At 42.0% G+C, this 19,706-nt stretch overlaps 1 protein-coding gene across 1 annotated transcript in view; it reads left to right on the top strand.

Annotated features, from left to right (window-relative positions):
- The window catches only part of SYNE2 (spectrin repeat containing, nuclear envelope 2), a 165,656-nt gene that overhangs the window by 88,892 nt on the left and 57,058 nt on the right, over positions 1-19,706 (top strand). Inside the window, exons 66-83 of the mRNA XM_010000671.1 lie at positions 912-1,031; positions 1,653-1,760; positions 3,725-3,958; positions 5,644-5,811; positions 6,178-6,303; positions 6,680-6,792; positions 7,434-7,575; positions 8,856-8,987; positions 9,548-9,700; positions 9,955-10,164; positions 11,080-11,181; positions 12,221-12,340; positions 12,506-12,706; positions 14,494-14,667; positions 15,262-15,393; positions 17,184-17,380; positions 18,436-18,568; positions 19,450-19,632. Of these exons, the coding sequence (XP_009998973.1) occupies positions 912-1,031; positions 1,653-1,760; positions 3,725-3,958; positions 5,644-5,811; positions 6,178-6,303; positions 6,680-6,792; positions 7,434-7,575; positions 8,856-8,987; positions 9,548-9,700; positions 9,955-10,164; positions 11,080-11,181; positions 12,221-12,340; positions 12,506-12,706; positions 14,494-14,667; positions 15,262-15,393; positions 17,184-17,380; positions 18,436-18,568; positions 19,450-19,632 (2,748 nt within the window). The remainder of the gene's footprint in view (positions 1-911; positions 1,032-1,652; positions 1,761-3,724; positions 3,959-5,643; positions 5,812-6,177; positions 6,304-6,679; positions 6,793-7,433; positions 7,576-8,855; positions 8,988-9,547; positions 9,701-9,954; positions 10,165-11,079; positions 11,182-12,220; positions 12,341-12,505; positions 12,707-14,493; positions 14,668-15,261; positions 15,394-17,183; positions 17,381-18,435; positions 18,569-19,449; positions 19,633-19,706) is intronic.

Below are 19,706 nucleotides of genomic sequence, written 5' to 3'. Positions count from 1 at the left end.
TTATTATGGGGGAAACTGGGAGACCCAGTTCAAAAGTTTTCTCTGAATCTGGGGAGTCTAAAATGCCCAGATGAACTGCAGAGGAGCAAAGCTGGGAGTAAAGTTTCATTATAAAGACAGTAGCTTTTGGAAAAAGAAAATAAAAAAATCATGAAACTTTCTGGAAACTTTCCTGCACTCTAAAAACTAAGCGAGTGTAATCAGGAATGTGCAGAAGTGCTGGTGATCTTGTAGCCTTGCTACCTGCTTGCACAACAGTTCACAGACTGCCTAGGCTAGTAGAGGCCACCTACTGTCACCTGCATCTCCTGGGAGGGACTGTGGCCTCAACCAAGTTTTGAAGAATCTCAGTGTACATACTGTGCATATGAATTAGCCTTTTTTTGCTGCATCCTTGCAACAAGAACCAAAAGGAAAGGTGACCAAGAGGTGACAGAGTATTGGAGGGGTTGCTTTAGGCTAGGCAGGGATGAAACTCCATGGTTAGGCAATGTGAAGAAGTCCAGCTTGTGTGAAGGTAATTTCTTAACACTCTGCTCCAAGCACTTCAGTTTCAAAGGTTTATGATTCTGCACCTTCAGTGGTACAGTTTTCTTTACATACAGGCTTTTTAGGGGACAGACAGGAGAAATACTATTTCTTGTTGGTTTTTCTTTTTTTTTTTTTAAATACTGTGAAAATAATAAGGATACTCTAGAAAAAAAAATATCAGTGCCATCCAGCTGCCACTCATCTTGCAGAACAACAACAGAGCAAGGGAAGAGGTGGGATTTGGGAAAAACCATAAAAATAGATAAACAAGGCTAAAAAAGGAGCAGTGTTACTAAAGGCTTGCAAACATTTACATTGCCTAACGAATGTCTGAGCTTCCTGTGCACAAGCTAATGCTGAGCTGTTTGCTTCTTTCAAAGGGAAGTGCAGCCTCAGAGAAATACCCAAGCTTTTGGCCTTCAGTAAGAGGTGATGAAAGACACAAGGAAGACAGTGCAACCTCCTGGTCTTCTGGTACCTTGTCAGATGGCATTGCTCAGGTAATACACTCAGGTTTTTCTCCACAGGGATGGGAGCTCATCCTTGGGGAAAAGATCTGCACAAGTCCTGGGTATTGCTGAAGTCTGCAGAGCAAGAAAACTGTAGAAGTGCAGGACACGATGGCTGTGTTCAGAGCCTCCATCTTCCACGTCACACTAAATCCAGCCATTTAGAATCCCTTTTCCTTTTGCACATATTGGTTGGACTTAATGACCTGAAGAGTCTTTGCCAACCTAAATGATTCTATGATTCTATATTAATTTATTCTAGTTTCATAAACCCCCCAATGATGGAAATGCACATTTTTAACAGCTGTTAGTTTCACTAATTCCTGGAAAGGCTGTAAAATGTGCATTTTGCTGGGAGATGACCTCTTGAGCAGCATAATCAGCACCTAAGACACCCAATCAGCTACAATTTTAGTGTCATTCTGCTCTGTTGTTTAGGTGTTTCAGTAATGCTGTGATAGCTGCAATTTTTTTTTTCTGTATATCCATGTTACAGGTATAAGACAATTCCAGGACCACCATAGGTTGAGTGGCTGCTGCTCTTTGAGGCTTCTCTAGCACAACAAGGCAATAATGAGTCAAATCCTTCTACTGTTGCCTCTCTCTCTACAGGATGCTGATGAGATAATGCAGCCAAACAGTAAATGTGGTGAGGAGACATCTATGCAAGCTTTGCAGAGCACTGAAGGCTGTGGCACAGATGATGGCAGCCAGGCTATGGTGAGTTTGAAAGCTTCAAGTAGGCTCAACAAGGTGACCTTCTGAGCCCATTGTGTAACAAACCTAGTGGGCAGGGGCCCTCTTTGGTTACAGTAATGCTACTGGAGTTTGTTGCAGGATACCTGCAACCTTTTGTGGGCCTCTTCATATTGCTACTTTGGGTGAAAATAAATACATTTTGATTTCCTCATTGAAAATGCAATTGCATTAGGAACAAAATGGAGTAAAGAAGATGCTGGCATCCATACCTGCTTGAATGGAAGGGTTAAAGTGATGTAAACATATATCGAATATGGGATTTTTCAGTGGCAGTTAAAGGAGAAATTAATGAGATGGATACTCCTTGACATTGTTGCTTTGTGAATGGCATGCACCAGCCAAGGGGGGAGTGGGCAGCAGCCTGTAGGTTATATAGAAAAGTGCATATGGAGACAGACATGAATGCTGCAGGAAGGCCCGAGCAGCAGACTGGTGGCAGAGCAGCCTCAGCTCTGGCTGGGTTTAGAGTGCAGAACAAGCCTGAATCCATCATTGCCTGGGTACTCACAGCCTGTCGGACCTGGCGATGCAGAAGTTCAGTGGAGTAGTTTCTTGAGCTTGACATGGCAGCTCTGTGTGGAATAGAGTAGACTGTTTCAGTTAGGAAGGACCTAACTGCCTGACCACTTCAGGGCTGACCAAAAGTTAAAGCATGTTGTTAAGGGCATTGTCTAAATGCCTCTTAAACACTGACAGGCTTGGGGTATTGACCACCTCTTTAGGAAGCCTGTTCCTGTGTTTGACCAACATCTCAGGAAATAAATGGTTTCTAATGTCCAGTCTAAATTTCTGTAGAGGAAGGGAATAAAGTTTACTGTAGCAACAATGTCTAGCTGGGGAGGCACAGAGCATGCCAGAAGTGCAAACCAGATGCTCACCCACATTCATGGGTGAGAAACAGGTGTCATGCACAGTATTATACATGTGTAATGGTTTATTTAAGTTAATGAATTAAACCAAACAGGCTTAGAACTAGAGCTGAAAATTTCAGGTGGAGGTTGAAGTACTGGTACTTCTTTATTTCTTCATTCACATATACCTCAATAGACATATTTAGACTGTTCTGGGATCTGTGTACTCAGATTTACTTTCTGTCTTTAACGGCACTGTGCCATTAGATCTTGGAGGCAAACAAGAACAGTAGTGATTCAAGTAAGACATTGATAGCTGAAACAATGCATTTTTGGTCTCTGATTTTCTGCCAAACCTCACTTTAATGTGGAACTTGTGCACTAGCACATCTTGGTTGCCTAAATGTATGTTCCAGAGCCGTGGGAGCATACAGGTAATTTTGTATTTGTTGTATTGTGCTTGTTTAGTTTACTATGTGCCAGTATTTGCATGTGTGGAGGTATACACAGACCTGTGCAGCCTTCCAAGCAACTACTGATATCTACAAGCACTTTAGGCTTCTTATCACGGAAGTGTGCAGTGTTGCTTCTTAAAAGAGGGCAAATAAGAAGAAAGAATTACACAAGACATACATAAAAAGAAGTCATATTCTTCTGTGTAACCTAGAGCCTGTTTAAAGTATGCTTGGCAGCTGGAACTGTAGACATGCAAGTAGCTTACAAGCTGTAAACTGCGTTGCTTTTAGATCCAACTCCCACAGAAAAACATCTCTCCTCGGGGGAGAACTGGTTAATGGTGAGTCATTCTACTTCCTGTGCGCTCAGGTCTACCTGTGCAAATGCAAATAAATTGCTGCCTAGGAACCTGTTACACCAGATCCCAGATCACCTGGCTGCTGAGTTTCCCTTTCTTTTTCTTTTTTCCTTTTTTTTTTTTTACATCTGGGATCACGGCACGGAGTGTCGGAGCTCTGTGAAAATTAAACATTTCCCACTGGTAAGGAGAGGTGAAAGAAAGAAAGAGAAAAACCAATCAGATAGATAACTGTGTTTCTCTCCTGTGCTTTGCTGCAGAGTGACAAGCTGCCTCCTGTCCCCATCGCCACCCTGGGCTCTGGAGGGAAGGTGGGAGATTCAGAGGAAGCTGTGGATGGCGGGAAGCCTGAGCCAGAAACGATCCTCCAGGTGTGCCAGGCCCAGGTCGCTGAGCTGGAACAATGGCTAGACAAAACTAAGGTGTCCCTCAGGTCAGACCACCAGACCCCCAAAATGCAGCAGATGGTGGAACTGCAGCTGGCTGATTCCCAGGTAAGATGGAGCCATCAGTTTGCTGCTGCCGTCCAGACAAGTCGCCCTCCCACGGGGTGTGTGTCTCAGAACGGCCGCGCTCGCTGCTCCTCTCCCCGCTCCCTTGCTCTCTGCAGGGAACAAGCACCCACTTGGCTTCAGCCCCAGGTGCAGCTTTGCCAAGGACCTCGTTTAAATACCTATTTTTAGAGTCAGAATCTTTGTGCGGCCAGGGGACCTCGGCAGAACTCTGGAGAATTTTTGAAGTTCTGGTTTTCTTTGGATTATTTTCAGAAACGTGGCTCAGTAGCATTTGAATCCTCTATTAAAAGGCATTTTTCACTGGTCTCAGTCATGAGAAATCAGCTATAAAAAAAAGAAGTTTTTTTTCTTTTGACACTTAAAATTTTTGTCAGAGTGATTTAAAAGACTGATATAAGAGAGCTTACAAGCTGGTAAATTCTTCTTTTGCACATTTTGCAAAAAGCTGCCAACATAGGTAGAAAGACAGAAGCTTTTCCTCTGCCCTCTGTTAGTGGTAGGGCTTGGACCTACTGCCCTACTTTTAAGGGCAGCCACTTAGGAAAGGAGGAAAGAAAGGAGTGGGTGGTACCCATTGGTGAAAATGGGTGGAGGAAAATGAGACTGGCATGAGGGGCTGGGGTGGGTCGAAGTCCTGGCTTGCAGCTTTTTCTCTGGCCTGCTAATTAAAAGAAAATGCGCAGACGTGCTACTTTGAAGTTCCTGGCCGTGCCATCCTCATGTACCAGTTTGCTTCAAGCACTGAGTCTACCTGAAGCAACCAACTTCACTCGCCAGAGAGGAACCAATGCCAAAATGTCCCCATTTGAAATTCCTAGGAGACATTTCCAGCTGTTTTGTTACTGTTGGATGGGGTTTTTTTACTAGGAACTGAGTCCATGCCAAGAAGTGCCTCTGGGTTTAGGCTGTGTTTTAGCCAAATGCTCTGGTGCTGAACTCTGTGGGAATGAGGATCCTGAATGCTGGTTGTGTCTGGATCTCTTTCAGGGTTCAGATCAGCAGAGGCTTCAACAGGGCAGCTCCAAATGGTAAAAACAAGCAAGTTTGGGGCAGCTGTAAGTGCTGCTGAATTCTTGTCAGCTTTGAACAGTTTGGCTCAATGTTAAGCTGTGAATCTTGGCTTGGGGAGAGGCTTTTTCTAACCTAGTCAAGACCTATTCAGAAAAATATACATAACATGGAGAAACAGCCTCTATGTATGGATGTATAATATGTATGTAAAGCAGTTTATTTATTGCAGTTGATAACTTTGCAGTTAAGCCATTGTACCTATCTTGGTACATTTGGTAATTCAGCATCATTCCTCTGAAAGGGTGATGTGATCAGTCTGTGCATTGCCTCCTTCTCCACCACTGGGGTGTCTTGTCTTCTTGGTTGCATCCAAATGAAGTCTATAATTTCTGGCTTCCTTTTTTATTACTCCATATCTGAGTTAATATAACTTCCTGCAGGGGCTGTTGTTTGAAACAGTTTTAAGACTAACTCTGTATAAAATGTATTTAATTGTTGAGAACAAAAATAGACTATGTTGGAGAAAATGTAGGGAATCTGCAGCTATTTCTGTTCTTTTCAAATAGGAGAAATGTGAGCACTGACTTCAGAATGTTTTCAGGAGGGGAGTGTTGTACTTCTAAGAATGAATAATTGATTGCTGTCCCTTCTAGGTGATGTTATCAGAGATTGAGCAAAAGGTCCTTTCTTTACTGGAAGATTGTGGAGATAGTGCAGACTACCAACAGGAAACAGAGGCTCTTTCCTTGAAGCTGAAGGAAGTAAAGTGCAATTTGGAAAAAGTCGAGATGATGCTTCAAGACAAACACAATGAAGAGCAGGTAAAGTATATGAATGCTATGTAGAGTAAGAGTTGAGAGAGTCATGGGGTTATAATGTGCTGTAATTGCAGAAGAACAGTTAGACCTCACTGTTTGAGGCAAGGAAGGGATAAAAGTCAATCAGAAAAGACAGAATGGCTATTGTTCCCCTTTACAGTGCTGTATAATTATTTGTAGTTTGCAGCAAGTAGTGGATTTTTAATGAGTCTCTGAACATCTTTTCTGCTGTAAGTGACAGGGGTGAAGACTCTGTGAGGGTACAGGAAAAGGATAAATCCAAGACAGCTCCACTTTTGCAGTTTCCCCAGACTTGTCAAGTCTGGAAACCTTCCCACAAGCCTTCCCACAATGGGTCTTTCTTTACAGGTTCACAGCAGAGAGAAGAACAACCCAGAGCCCCTTGAGATCCTACACTCCGATGGTTCCACCACTCCCCAGCTTGCCCTTGCTGAACAGCCGCTCACTTGGCATAATGGTTTCCAGCACCCACAGGTAGCTCTCTTCCCATCCCCTGGGGGAATGCTGCATTTATTAATTGCTGCATTTTTCACAGTGGGATCAAGTATGTCAAGGGTAGGTTTCAGCCAGCCCACTCAGGAGGGAGAGAGGCCTCACCCCTAAAATCCCATGTCGAAAAGGTTTAGTAATACTATGAAGCTGGATGGTACCCTGACACTTGCCTTGGATCGTAGTGATTCAGGTGGCATCATCTAGCCCTCCAATCTCCTGTCTTTGAAGCACATCATGATGTGTCATGAAATCTGAATCTGTATATTGACATTGCTTTTGAAAATTAACTTGAAGCTAAAGATTCAAATCAATTCAGTGCATATGGCTGATTGTATTGTTCATGCTGTTCTCTGCACAGGATCTGAAGGTAAAAGCAGCTGAGCAGAAAAGCCTCATTGACTTCATTGAGTCGTGTGTGGAAAAAATGCAGCCACGTTTTGAGCACAGCATGATTCAAAAAGTAGAAACAAGGTACAAACCAAGAAAATTAGTTACCAGATTCAGTGATATAAAACTGCTTAAACATACTGAAACTTTGCAGTGGTCCCATGCAGGGATGTGTGCCTTTAGAAGAAAAATTGCAGAAGCTGGGAGGTTTCTGTCATCAACAATCTAAAGAAATGGAATCTCATTTATGTTACAGCCTTCAGTGTTTAGAGTCAGTCTTGACATCAGGCAGGACCGACACCTGTCATAAACTAAAGCTGGCCTATCCAGAGGCAAGTTGGGTATCTGTTGACAGCCATTGCTGTACAAATGCACTGGGATACCCAGCCAGGTTTAAAGGCAGCATCTTTGAGGAGAGGCCATTGGGATCTTGCACCTTCCAGCATGAAACCAAGACTTGCTACAGTACTATGCTCCTCATATTGTCCTCATGCTCCTCATTTTGGAGATGGAGGCTGCCAGCAGGCCCCGAGGCTGTTCCCTGGGAAGTGAAAAGCCCTCAGGAATGTGTCAAAGCTTGGATTAAAGATCATCCATGCACTTGGTTTCACTCTGCTTTTGGGGCAAGAACAATAGAAACTTATCTTACACAAGAAGTCTTACAAATGTAATTTAGCTTATTCTACTTCAGCATTTGCTATTTTAACAATGTCTTCTCAATGCAGCAATGGAGAATCTGATCCAAGGAGCAAGCAGGCTGATTCCACCTTAGCTCCAAAGGACCAAACGGGGAATAAATGGCAGTATTTACAACAAGAGCTGTCATCGAAGATGAAATCTCCTCTCTGCCAGCTTGTGGAACCTCAGGTCTCTTTTAAGTTCAGTAAAACAGTTTGTTGGGGTAGAGAGAGCCATTAGAGTATCTCCCTGCATCATCATATCATGTCTCTTCATGAACTCTGCAAGTGTTCTCCAGAGGAAATTGTTAACTGCACACCATTTTCATTATTGTTTTTTAATTTTACTTTGAGGTAAATAAAGTCTCTGAAGTAATGACTACCAAGCATAGTGTGGGAGCACATAAGTGTAACCTGGTAGCTCACATTCATACCAGATTTTATCTGCTTAATTCTTTCAAGAGAACTAAGAGAGTTAGCCAGCAAGCTCCCAGCTGATTTTCATGAGTGTGGGTTAAGTCTCAGTTCTTGCAACTGAGAACATTCTGGTAAAAAAAAAATCTCTGGCTTAAATTTATTTTCTGCCATTCATCATTGTGTTCTTTCTTTCTCACATTTCAAAAGCAGAGTTTTGACTGCAACAAGAACACATTATTTATTTATTTTGAACAGACAGCACAATTTTACTGCTTGGACAAAACTAATTTGTGATTAACAGTTTTGTTCACATTAAATTAGTGTAACTAAGAGAAGCCTCTGGGGAGAGCTCACAGTGGCCTTCCAGTATCAGAAGGGGGCCTACAGGAAAGCTGGGCAGGGACTTTTTACAAGAGCGTGTAGTGAGGGGACACGGGGTAAATGGATTAAAACTGGAAGAAGGGAGATTTAGGTCAGACATTAGGATGAAATTGTTTAGTGTAAAGGTGGTGAGACATTGGACAGGTTGCCCGGGGAAGTTGTGGAAGCCCCATCCCTGGAAGTGTTTGAGCTCAGGTTGGATGGGGCTCTGAACAACCTGATCTGGTGGGACGTGTCCCTGCCCATGCAGGCAGGTTGGATCTAGATGATCTTGAAGGTCCATTCCAACCCAAACCATACTATGATTCTATGACTAGATTTCCTATTCTCTGAAATTACTAAGTCAAACGGAAGAATATCAGTCAGGTAAAAGCATGAATGCCAGCTCTTTTTCAGGCAAGACTGAAAGTGAGTAGCAGAGTCTGCCTTAACACAGACTACAACTTTTAGCCCTTAATTCTGGGAATCAGATTGTCCTTTTTTCAGTCAATCTCCCATCAGGGAATAGCATCCCCAACTACCCTGTTATCCAGGTGCTTTATATTAATGCCTCAAAACTTGCCTTTTAATGCTTTTTGAGAGTGTTATCTATTTGCCCATAGCCCTGCCTTTTTTTTTTTTTTTTTTTTTTAGCTTTTCACTTAATTGCAATGTTCTTTTTCCAAATGTTAGATTACAACAAAGATTAATATGCTGCCCCGAGGCACATTGGCTGGTGCAGGAACCCCAACTGTGGAAGAACTGAAAACTTACACTGTCCAGCTGGGAGACCTAAGCCAAGAAGCAAATGTGGTACATGCACAGGTAAAAATGGCATGTCCTACCACTGCAAAAAATACCAGGGATTCTAGGCACAAGACACTGTTTGGACACTGGGAAATAAGGCAAATAATCATATTATTGCAGGTGGCTTTTGTTGCAGTGTAACTTTTGCTACTAATGTAGAAATCCCGTTCGGATTTTGAGAAGAAACATTTCAAGTTTCAGCTATGATACTTCTTCCACCTGAATCCAAAGATTTGCTAGTGTGGGTAAAACTTCTCCAACAGTATAAAGCAAGGAGCATGTGTATGATGTCAGTAACTCTGCAGCATTGCAACTGACAGAACAAAATGTGTTGTGCCCATTCCTGAGATTAGAGACCTGTAAAACCACAGCCACTCCCGATACATAGAGGGTCATTGTCTCAGCTTTGGCTGAGACATATTACATGCAAATCACTGTCTCATCCAAGTCTGTCCTTCAGTATTTCATTAAATACATTTCTTTATTAGCTGACTGAACCTCAAACATTATACTAGTGAATAAGTCTTTGCAATATCTTGGGTGAAATTACTGAAAACTTCTGACTTGCCTTTACCCAGGATAATGTGGCAGAGGAAGTCTCTTCCAATTTGGACAGAAAATTGTTTGAGCTGCTTCTGGCAATCAGCCGATGTCTGAATAACATGGAGGAGATGTTAAACACCTCAGTCCTCTCCACTGAAGAGGCAGCTGTGCAGCAAGCTCTTTATGAGGTAACTGTCCTAAAAACATCCAGGGAAGCACCCCAAAGGATTTCTGTTAAAACAGAATATGTGAGGCCTGATATTTCCTCTCTGTTTTGCTGGTATTATTCAGGAATAACTCCACCTAACTCTTTGGTGTTGCACGGATTTGGCCCTATGGCTTTTAGCTACAATTATGAACTTGAGTCCTGCTGCCTTTTAGAGGCAAGAGTCCTTGGACAGAGACCATTTTCATTCATGTTATCTTTCTTTTAATCCTTTAGACTCTTTCTGTCGAGCTGCAAAAACTTCACGCTGATCTAAGTGATAAAAAGGATGATCTCCTAAAGTCTATTAGCTGTGCTGGTGGGAGCACAGATGTGTTCTGTGAGTGCTTTAACAACTTGCAGGCACGCCTGGAACAAACTCAAGCTGCCACTGCTTCAAGGAGCAACTCAATGAAAGCTGGGCTGGATCATAATAGCAATTATCAGGTACTCCACTGCCAAATGCACATCTTGTTTCACAGCATCTGTTAGACTTGGCAGTGTTAATGCATTAGGGTTACAGATGAACAATCTATAATGGGCTCTTTTTTTTTTTTTGGTACTAAACAAATTTGTCTTGGCACTTAGTGTATTCTTTCTGCTGTGTGGACTCAGGAAAGGCAGGCTTCTTCCCTTAGGAGCCATGTCTGGCACTGGGCTACTTTTAGCTATATGTTGGAGGCTGATTTGACCTTTTGTATTTACAGTTCCTTTAGATTTTGTGCCATAGGAGCAGAAGCCATAGGTTTTCAAATTTGCCTTTTTTTTGGTTCTTTTTTTTTGGAAGAATAGATATTGAGAAACTTTTTGTAGATACTCATGATGGGCTAAATCTACTTGGCTATTGCTGGAAAATACTCAGGTATTTAGGCTGAAGTAAGGAAAGAAAAGCCTGGTCTTTGAAATGCAGTTTCTAATGTCCAGCAAAACTCCAAGTGCTCATCCAAGCCAGCCAAGCTCTTTTGCTAACTAATGAAAGAGTTCCTTTGAAGAACACTGGGATGTTGTCTCCAAACAGCAGCAGACCTAGTCTTGCAATGTTTACTTAAGCAGAATGGATGACACTCCATCAGTCTCCAGTAATGGGCTGTTTTTCTCATTTTCAGAAGAGAATTTGTTTCTCTGTAAGATTCACAGATTTTTTACAGTCATAGAGGATCATTACAGAATAATCTCCTTTCTTACACTACACAGCCCACAGAATTTCCCTCTCTAAATTACTTTTTTAAGCCTGTAATGCACATGATTTATTTTGTTTTTTAAAGAGGAAGAGAGGTAATGATTTTGTCTGCTCTGCAATTTTGTCAGTCATTACTATATTCCTGATATATGATATACTTCTGATGTTTGTTTCTCGGGCAGAATGAAACCAGGCTGCTCTATGATCAGTTAACTGAGCAAAAAGCTTCTCTGCAACAATGTTTGAATGGAATACGTGGACATAATGTTTCTGAACAGCTTCAGGTAATTTCATTTGAAGAAAAGGAGAGGAAAAGCTCACAGCATTTCCAGTTTTCTGCCCTCTATTAAGTTTCATATTTTCTAAAGTTTGAGTCCCATTTAGGTTTTAAGAATGGAGGAAGGAGAAAGTTCAGTGTTTGACACCTCTTTTTCCTTTTTTTTTTTTTTTTCTACACCCCCAAGATAGTCAGATCTAATTCCAATCCTTTTAGTAGTTGGGACTGGAGGAACCAGTCTCTCCACAACCTTTGAGATCAAATACACCCCACACTAAGGCAAAGAAGAAAAAGAGCTACACAAAGTACAACATTTCACACATTATGGCTTTTCATATGCCAAACTAGCTTTTCCCTGTGGGAATAGGACTCCAGTGTTTATATATACTCATTTTGCATTTATGAGCAATTTACCATATGGCACTTGACCAGTTAAGCTATTTCCTTCAACCTTCATAGCGATTAGTAGGCAATTAAAAATGCATATCCTTCCCAAAATGGTCATCAGCCATCTATTTACTTGGTGAAGCAAAGAGAGTGACCTGAAACTTTTTTGTTACAGGTTCATAATTTTGTTTACAGGCATAACTTTCTGCCAGGCTGAAATCTGGGTTCAGACCTGCTGAATCCCCTGGACCTCTGCCTTAGATATATACTGTCAAGTAACTACTCTTGGAGAAGGAATGCCAGAAGTGCATCCCTTTTTTTCAGAGACAACCTATCTAAATCCATCCCTGACTGAGTCTTTCTAATTAGTAAGAAAAAATGGTATTTTCTAGGTCCATTATTCCTTTTAATGTCTTCTCTTGAATTAGTAAGCTGAAATGGGTGTTGAATGTTGGATGGAGACACAAGATCTGAATTCTCTTCCTGGCTGTGCCATGTGAACCCAGTGAGCTGTGTCTTGTCAGTCTAGTTTCCAACCTGGTTGGATCTCAGGGTCTCATTGTGAACTTAGGAAGCCCCTGGATCTGCTGTGCTACTAGTGATAATGGAAAAATTAATGGAACAGCTCTTCCTAATAGCTTATTTTGTCCTGTACTCAGAAAACTGATGCCTGCGCTTTGGAGCTGCAAAACTTTGAAAACCAAGTAGCAAAACTGAGAGGCCATGGGGAAAGATTTCAGTTACCTATCACCTTAATCCAAGAGGCTTATAAATTAGAGGTAAGAACACAGTACAGTTTCCATGTACTCAGCAAGGTTTCATTCCTCTAAGTATATTTTTAGCATCAAACTCCATTATTTATGTTGCATTCTACTGCTGTGTGTGCTGATTTGTAGGATTCATTTCCGTCCTTCGTGAATCACTAAACTGTGTTCATATTGTAGGATGTTTTGGATGACATGTGGGGCATTCTGAAAGCAAAGTATGTGGAACTGAACCCTCCTTCTGTCAGTGAGAGCCACTATGAGGACTTACTTCATGGCTTTGCAGAGCTGGTAGCTATTGGTCGAGAGAAGATTGCACAGGATCCAAAGCAGCTAACCAAAAGCAGAGAAGCTCTACAGTCTCACCTGAAAAATCACAAGGTATAAGATATCTGTCACAGCACTGTTCAGATCAGCATAGCAGGAGCACTATTTTCTGTGAGTGATTTCTCTCCAGTGTCATGGAGAAGAATAATTAGCTCATAGCATGGGGGAGGCAGAGCAGAGTACGTGCAGAAAACAAAGCAGTGTTTTTAAGTAGACCAAACTAGGACCTACTAAAATAGGGAAGAGGTTATTTTTACAACTGCAGTATTGGTGATAAATTAAGATCAGGATTTTGGTTTTGCCAGTCTAGCTCTACTTTGGCTTACCTCAGAACATACTGATGGGTGAGGGGAAAAATGTCCTTCTCATTTCTGATAATAAATCATCAGTGAAGCTCCTGAAGTTGCTGTCTAGCAATTGGGAGTTGAGCCTTTGCTTTCAGCATTCTGTGCTGTCATGATCTGATGGAGGACTGAGGAAACTTACCCCTAAGAACAACTTTTCTGAAGAGAGAATAGTTTAGATCTTGCCCTTAGCTGCCCAGTGTCTCCTGTACCCAGCTGCTATGTGCTTGATGGGAGCTGGCTGGGAATGCACCTGCATCCTCACTGTTCTGCCACTTGGTAAGAAGCCCTGGCCAATGCTAGTCTTGAAGATGTCTCTGCCATGTCAACACCTTGATTTAAGTGCTCCATGTATCTTGAACTTCCTTAAGAATTGCTTCAGGATGCCAAACACTGCAAACTACTACTCCAGAGTCATGGGAATGGTGTTTGTGACTCACAAATTGCCCTTAGTAAAGCAAAATGCTAGGAAATTATTTACAAAGGAAAACAAATAATCTATCTGCAGCTCAAATATGCATACATTGATTTTCAAAAGGAAAAGAAAACTGCAAAAGCTGTTTTCTCTGCCCTGGTTATCAAGGTTTATCAGGATGCTCACACAGCCTATGCCTGGAATATGGTCCTTAAGTGAAATTCTTGTACTAGTTATTTGTGCTTAGTGAAGATGATCTTGATTAAAGAGTGCACTCTTAAACCCTCAAAGCTTTTTTTGTGGAGGAGAGTGGTCTGTTGAGATTGAGATGTTTCCCAAGAGCTCAGCTGAGCCATAACTAAATCAAACTATTACCTTATAGTTATTCCAAAGGATTATTGTGCCCGACCTACTACTTAGGCCTTAGAGCTGGTAACACCCTTGGTGCCTGGAGTCACCTCCCATCCAGGTGAAACCAATTGGATAATGACTGTCTGGTAATAACTACCTCATACTAAATTGTGAATTTATTTATAGTTAAACTGTTCCTTCCATTATCTTCACACAACATCTTAGTATTTCATCTGAAGTGAAGATATAAATGTAGATCTTTTTGTATTGAAAATAAAAAAATGAAAATTGTGTAGGCAGTTCATCTGTGCCAGGGGAGGTTTAGACTGGACATTAGGAAGCATTTAAACAAAGAGCATTGTCAGACACTGGAACAAGCTTCCTTAAGAAGTGGTTGATGCCCGAAGCCTGTCAGTGTTTAAGAGGCATCTGGACAATGCCCTTAACAACATGCTTTAACTTTTGGTCAGCCTAGAGTTGGTCAGACGGTTGGACTAGATCATCATTGTATGTCCCTTCCAACTGAAAATACTTGATTCTTTTCTGATCCTTTACTAACTTTAAAATGATCAGTAACTTGGGGTGATGCAGGACTTGGGTAAGAAGGCTCCTAACTCCAGCTATGAAAGACTCTGAAAATGGCTGCTCTTCTCGAGTCTCTCTGTCTTCTCCATACTCCTGCTGTGGTTGTGTGATCTCTCTTAAAAAGCAAACAAACTTGTTTTTTTCAGGACTTTTCCCACAAACTCATGACTCACATGGCTTTCATGGAAACATTTTCCAAGAAAGTAACTCCCTCCATCCTACAAAAGAGAGAGGAATTCTGGAGAGAACTGGTGAATGAAGTCAAGTTGCTGGAGCAGAAGGCCTGCCAGTATGGTTTGCACTTAGAGACTGTATTAAAGGTAATGAGTCAAAAGAAATCCAGAATAAAAACTGGAGGGAAGAAGGAGAATTGCATTTAGGGGAACCCTTTCTGCACCAGTCATTCATTGGCTAATAGTTGTCCTTTCCTATCTCCACTGGATGACAACAATCTATTCCTTGTTCTGTGTGTGTCAGTAAACTGGCTTTTTCCTTGAAAACCTCTGAAAGTGGACATTTCAACCCATTACTCTGACATGGGTGGAACTTTATGGCTTCTTGCAGTAATTTTTGAGTGCCAGGACTGAAAGGAGAGTCCTTTAAGGCTCAAAAATACTATCAGTACTTTAAAATAAAACCTAGAAATTTATCTTAAAACACCCCTAGAGAATAAAAAACGAAGTATGTCATTTTAAAAGAAGAAATCTTGAAGATATTCACAAATTAATTCATTCATTCATTTGTAGTGAAATCATATCTCACTTGAATATTTCTTAATTACTAACCTACACTTGTGTTCTGTTTCATTAAAGCAAGAACAAGTGATGCTAGAATAAGCCTTAAGGCCTCAGTCTGGTGTAACAAAAAGGCAGAGATAGATGTGTGCTATGTTAATAATGCAACCTATCTTTTAGGAATGGATGGAATTTGATGATGAATGCCTAGCTTTCAATAAGGAGTTAGAGGCACTTACTTCTATGTTGCCTTCAGTGAATTTGGTTGAAGAAACAGAAGAAAGATTAATGGAAAGGATTGCACTTCTACAGGTATTTATGTGTCTGTCTCTTGGACTTGTTTGTGGATCTATAGAGCTGGCAAAAGATCAGTTAGAACATGAGGAGATGCTTGCAGGGCACTATTTTTGGTGTGTTCATGTCTTGTGTGGATGCATGCTGAAAACCTATATGTTACATTTTAAAGTAGCATAGGATGGGGCTGCTGATTTCAGCCAGGGCCTACAAGTTTGTTTAAGTGGGAGTAATGACTGTAGCTACTTTAGAACTTGGTCTTCAAATGAAATATTTGGGAGAAGATGGTGTACAAGCTACATGGATCCCAAGGACAGCAGGGAGCTTTGGGGTGAACACAGAGTCACCTCTCTGTAATTCAGGAATTATTTTCATACCATGATGTAAAACCTGTGGAAGAGGAGAATCAACCCAGTGCCTTCAAATATCTGAACTCTGAAGGTAAGAAGGCTTGCCTTCTATTGCAACCAGTTAGAAGGTAAACTAGAGGTTTACTAGCTCCTTCTAAAATCTTGAGTTTTGAAAATGAGATGGCCTGATTTCTATCTGACCGAAGAGAATACAATTCCTTTTGCATAGAGTGGCAGATAGGCTCCTGGATTGTTCCCAGTTTAATTTCTGTTGGCAGAGCTACACTTCTATTTAGTGCATCAAGTCCAGTTGGAAACATTTTGACTGATTTTTAAACACCTGTAAATATAAGGATATAAAAGCAGCCTTTATGGTTGTTTTACAAAAATAAGGAGAAGCAGTGTTCAATGAACCTAATGATGTATCCTCAAAGTTTGACCTTTCTCAGTCCTCAGAGGACCCACTGCATTAGCAGTTTTGCCTGTCACTTGCACTGAGCCAGAAGACGTGCAGTAAGTTTAAAGCCATTGATTGTGAGGTTGCCTGGTTTCCTTTGTTGTTGTTTTTTAAGATTTTTTTTTTTGTTTGTTTGGTTGGTTGGGTTTTTTTAACTCTTTGCTCTTAAGTCTTTATTTGTCTTTAAAGACATCAGAAACAAAGTAGTGAGGCTTTACAAGATGCTTTTGGTGTGAGTCCCAGCACTGGAGCTTCACCGTTTCAAGGACAGAGCAGAATAAAATTCTTCAGGGCTTAATCTCCTGTGAGAGAAGTATCCCTATTAATAATAATAATGTTAATAATAAATACTGTACAAGCCCCTTCTGCCTGGAGAGAAGTGTGATACTTGCACATCACCTAATTGCTCATTCTGCCTTCTCCCTGGAACTAATCTACTTCCGGAGAAGATAAAATTATGTTCTGTCTTTATTCACCCATCTAAGCAAACCAGACCACTCCTGTGTTAATGTCTTCATTGTTCACTCCTCATTCCTCCTTGCCACCATTATTCAATAATTATCCCAACAGCTTCCTTCAAAACGCTGGTAATATTTTTTAAATTGGATGGAGCCAGAAGGCCCTGTGAGGACAGAAAGGCAATAACTTTCTGCTGGGGACAGTTACAGGTTTGGACAGTGCAGCCAGATCTGATGGAGAGTGTTTGTCCACAGCCTGAGGTTTACATGTGTCAAAAAAGTCCTTCAAATCATAACACAGTTGTTCTGATAATGCATGAAATTATGTTGAGAACTGTCTTGATCTATCCAGAGGAAGCAACATAAACATAATCTTTTTCCCTTTTACATGTAATAAAGTACAGATTTCTTCTGTTTGGAAAATGAAATACATGACAAAGGGAATGTGAGATTAAGATGTCAGAATAAATGGCAGGTGTTTTGCTAGCTGTGTTTTCAGTTCTTCAAATTTTATTGTTTTTCAAACTTCCCCTTTTCTGATAGCAAATCAAAAGCAGTGTTGATGAAAAGCATGCCAGGCTGTACCAGATGGTGAAAGAAGGGAAGAAATTGCTGACTGCTGTGAGCTGTCCAGAAATAAGAAACCAGATTAGGAAGGTGGAAGAGCAGTGGTTGTCCTTAACCAAAAAAGTTGGCCAGGAACTACATCGACTTCATACGTTACTCAAACTCTTGGTCAGGTGGGTATAACTCAGAAAGCAATTAAGATATCCAGAAATTAGTTTCTGACCTCTAGGTGTATTTTCTGAAATATGGCAGTGAATTAATAAGTAACATCACTCCTTTAACTTAAAAATGAGGGGAAAAAAAAAAAAAAAAAAGGCAGTGTGGATCAGAAAAGTGGCCCTTTATGACCCAGCTGATCTCCCCTCACCACATGGGCAAGTGCTTCACTTCCTGCTTACTTTGTAGGACCAATGCTTTGATTGCTGCCACTGCAAAGTCAGTGCATCTGAGAGTCATCTGCACTGTGCTGCAGTTTGGACACTGGAAATGTTAACAGAAGCTCTGGTCATGCTGCCCTGAGCATTTTGGCCTGCTACAAATGCAAGCAAGCCTGGATTCCCATGCAAAGGCATCATGTGCCTGTCCCTGCATGTATACTTTCCACCTCACAGACATTCAAGGCCTGGCTGGAATGCTGCCTCAACTTGTGTTTTGAAGCTCTCCAAAGTGAGAAGAACCCAAGCATGCTTAATGCTTGCACATGGCCCAAACCAACTCTCTCTGCAGTCCTGGAGATAGTCTGGGGCCCTGCAGCCCAGTCCACCAGCTGACACACCAAGCTCAGCCCTCCTTGCACCTGGTCTGTGTGCTCTGAGCTCAGGCCAGCTGGACTGGGACTGTGGACAGAGCATGCCAGTGTTTGTTGGTTTTTACCCTTGCTGTGTATTCAGCACTGTATCTTGCAGTGTGCACAGTCTCCTCTGGTGGTTTTGACCTCCAGCACCCACGTGGGCATGTCCTGACAACTTCTGGGTGGATACAGAAGAGGATATTTTCAGGGAGAGCAGACTAGCTGAAAAGAGCTGATGGGAACAGTCTTGTGTGTACCTCCAGCAGAACTGCTGTGTTGCACATCAGTCCATGGTGTAGCCATGCTTCTGCAGGGTTATGTAGCAGGATAGGTGCCAGAATAGCACGTGCCTCCTCACAGAGCAGAAGCCAACTTGGAGGGTGAGAAATGTATCCTAAACTCAGCTAGAAGTTTGTGTGTTTTGTTTTCTCCTTGTAGCTACAACAGAGACTCAGAGGAATTAGTGAAGTGGCTGGATCCTGCTCAGCAGAGAATGAAGTTTTGGAAGGAGCAGTCTCTCAACGTGTCACAAGATCTTCCCACCATCAGGGATAACATCAACAGCTTGTGTGTAAGTCAGTTCTCCTGTCAGATTTAGATAAGACATTGTGACTTCCAATGAAAAGGACCCTTACAAGTGGTTTTTGTATTTGCCATGACCCAGAAGCTGCCTGCAGAATGTAGCACTGAATGGCTGTGTGCCCCAAAGCCACCCCATGACCTGTGTGGGAAGCCATGAGGATGGGAGGCTAGCAAAAACCTTTCTTCAGACTGGGTGGCCAGCCACAGTGCATAAAAATCCTCTCGTAATGAGCTCCCAACTGTATCACATCACAGCCCAGCCAGGGCCTATGCACCTACAGTGAAATAGCATGGTTTCTGTCTTGCTCCTGATGCCAAATACCAGAGACAGCAGTTCAGCCAAGCTGATGGGCCACTTACCAACTGGAACTGGAGTGTGGCCTCAGGGAGCAGAGGTGAAGACAGTGGGGCTGTGAAGGTGGTGAGCCAAGCTCAGGGAAGAGAAACATGCTGAATTGCATTTCATGTCTTTGGCTGCTCCCAGGTGCTGAGCTTCACTTGTATGACTAGCCAGGAGGTTCAGTGCCAATATGAGGCCTGACAGAGGGAGTCTTGCACAGTAGGAAAGCAAAGTATCATGAAGGTGGGACCAGTAGGTGTGACCTAGTCAGAAGCTGAAGGACTGGGGTCACTCCCTGGACCACTGTGTGAAGTGGGGATGGGGATATTCACAATTCCTGTGGAGCAATCTAGGCAGAAAAAAGCTTTACTTGCTGCCAGAACATGCTGAGTTTAGGTTTTCTGAACTTTGAAAACTGGCTAAAATCTGTTTGTTGAGGCAGTTCATCCTGTGACGGAAGATCTGGTTTGTCTTCTTTGTTTAAATAGATATATATTTACCCTCTCTTAAATTTCTCCTGTGCACCTCAGACATTCTCTAAGGAAGTTGATGAAAAATCTTCCCTGAAGTCATCCGTGGTGAGCACTGCCAACCAGCTCTTTCACTTGAAGCAAGCTGATACTGCAGCACTTAGGTCATCTTTGGCAAAGTTTGAGCAAAAATGGGGAGAATTGGTCATACAGCTCCCAGCCATCCAAGAAAAGCTTCACCAGGTAAGGAGATACACTGCTGCCACCTCTCAGTTTGAGCTAAATAATTACTTGAAAATGCTGGTGCTGGGACTCAC

The sequence above is a fragment of the Chaetura pelagica genome, unplaced genomic scaffold (assembly GCF_000747805.2).
Source record: "Chaetura pelagica isolate M959 unplaced genomic scaffold, ChaPel_1.0 scaffold36, whole genome shotgun sequence".
NCBI lineage: Eukaryota > Metazoa > Chordata > Aves > Apodiformes > Apodidae > Chaetura > Chaetura pelagica.
The sequence above is the reverse complement of the archived record's forward strand: the minus strand, read 5'-3'. Positions and strand labels throughout refer to the sequence as shown.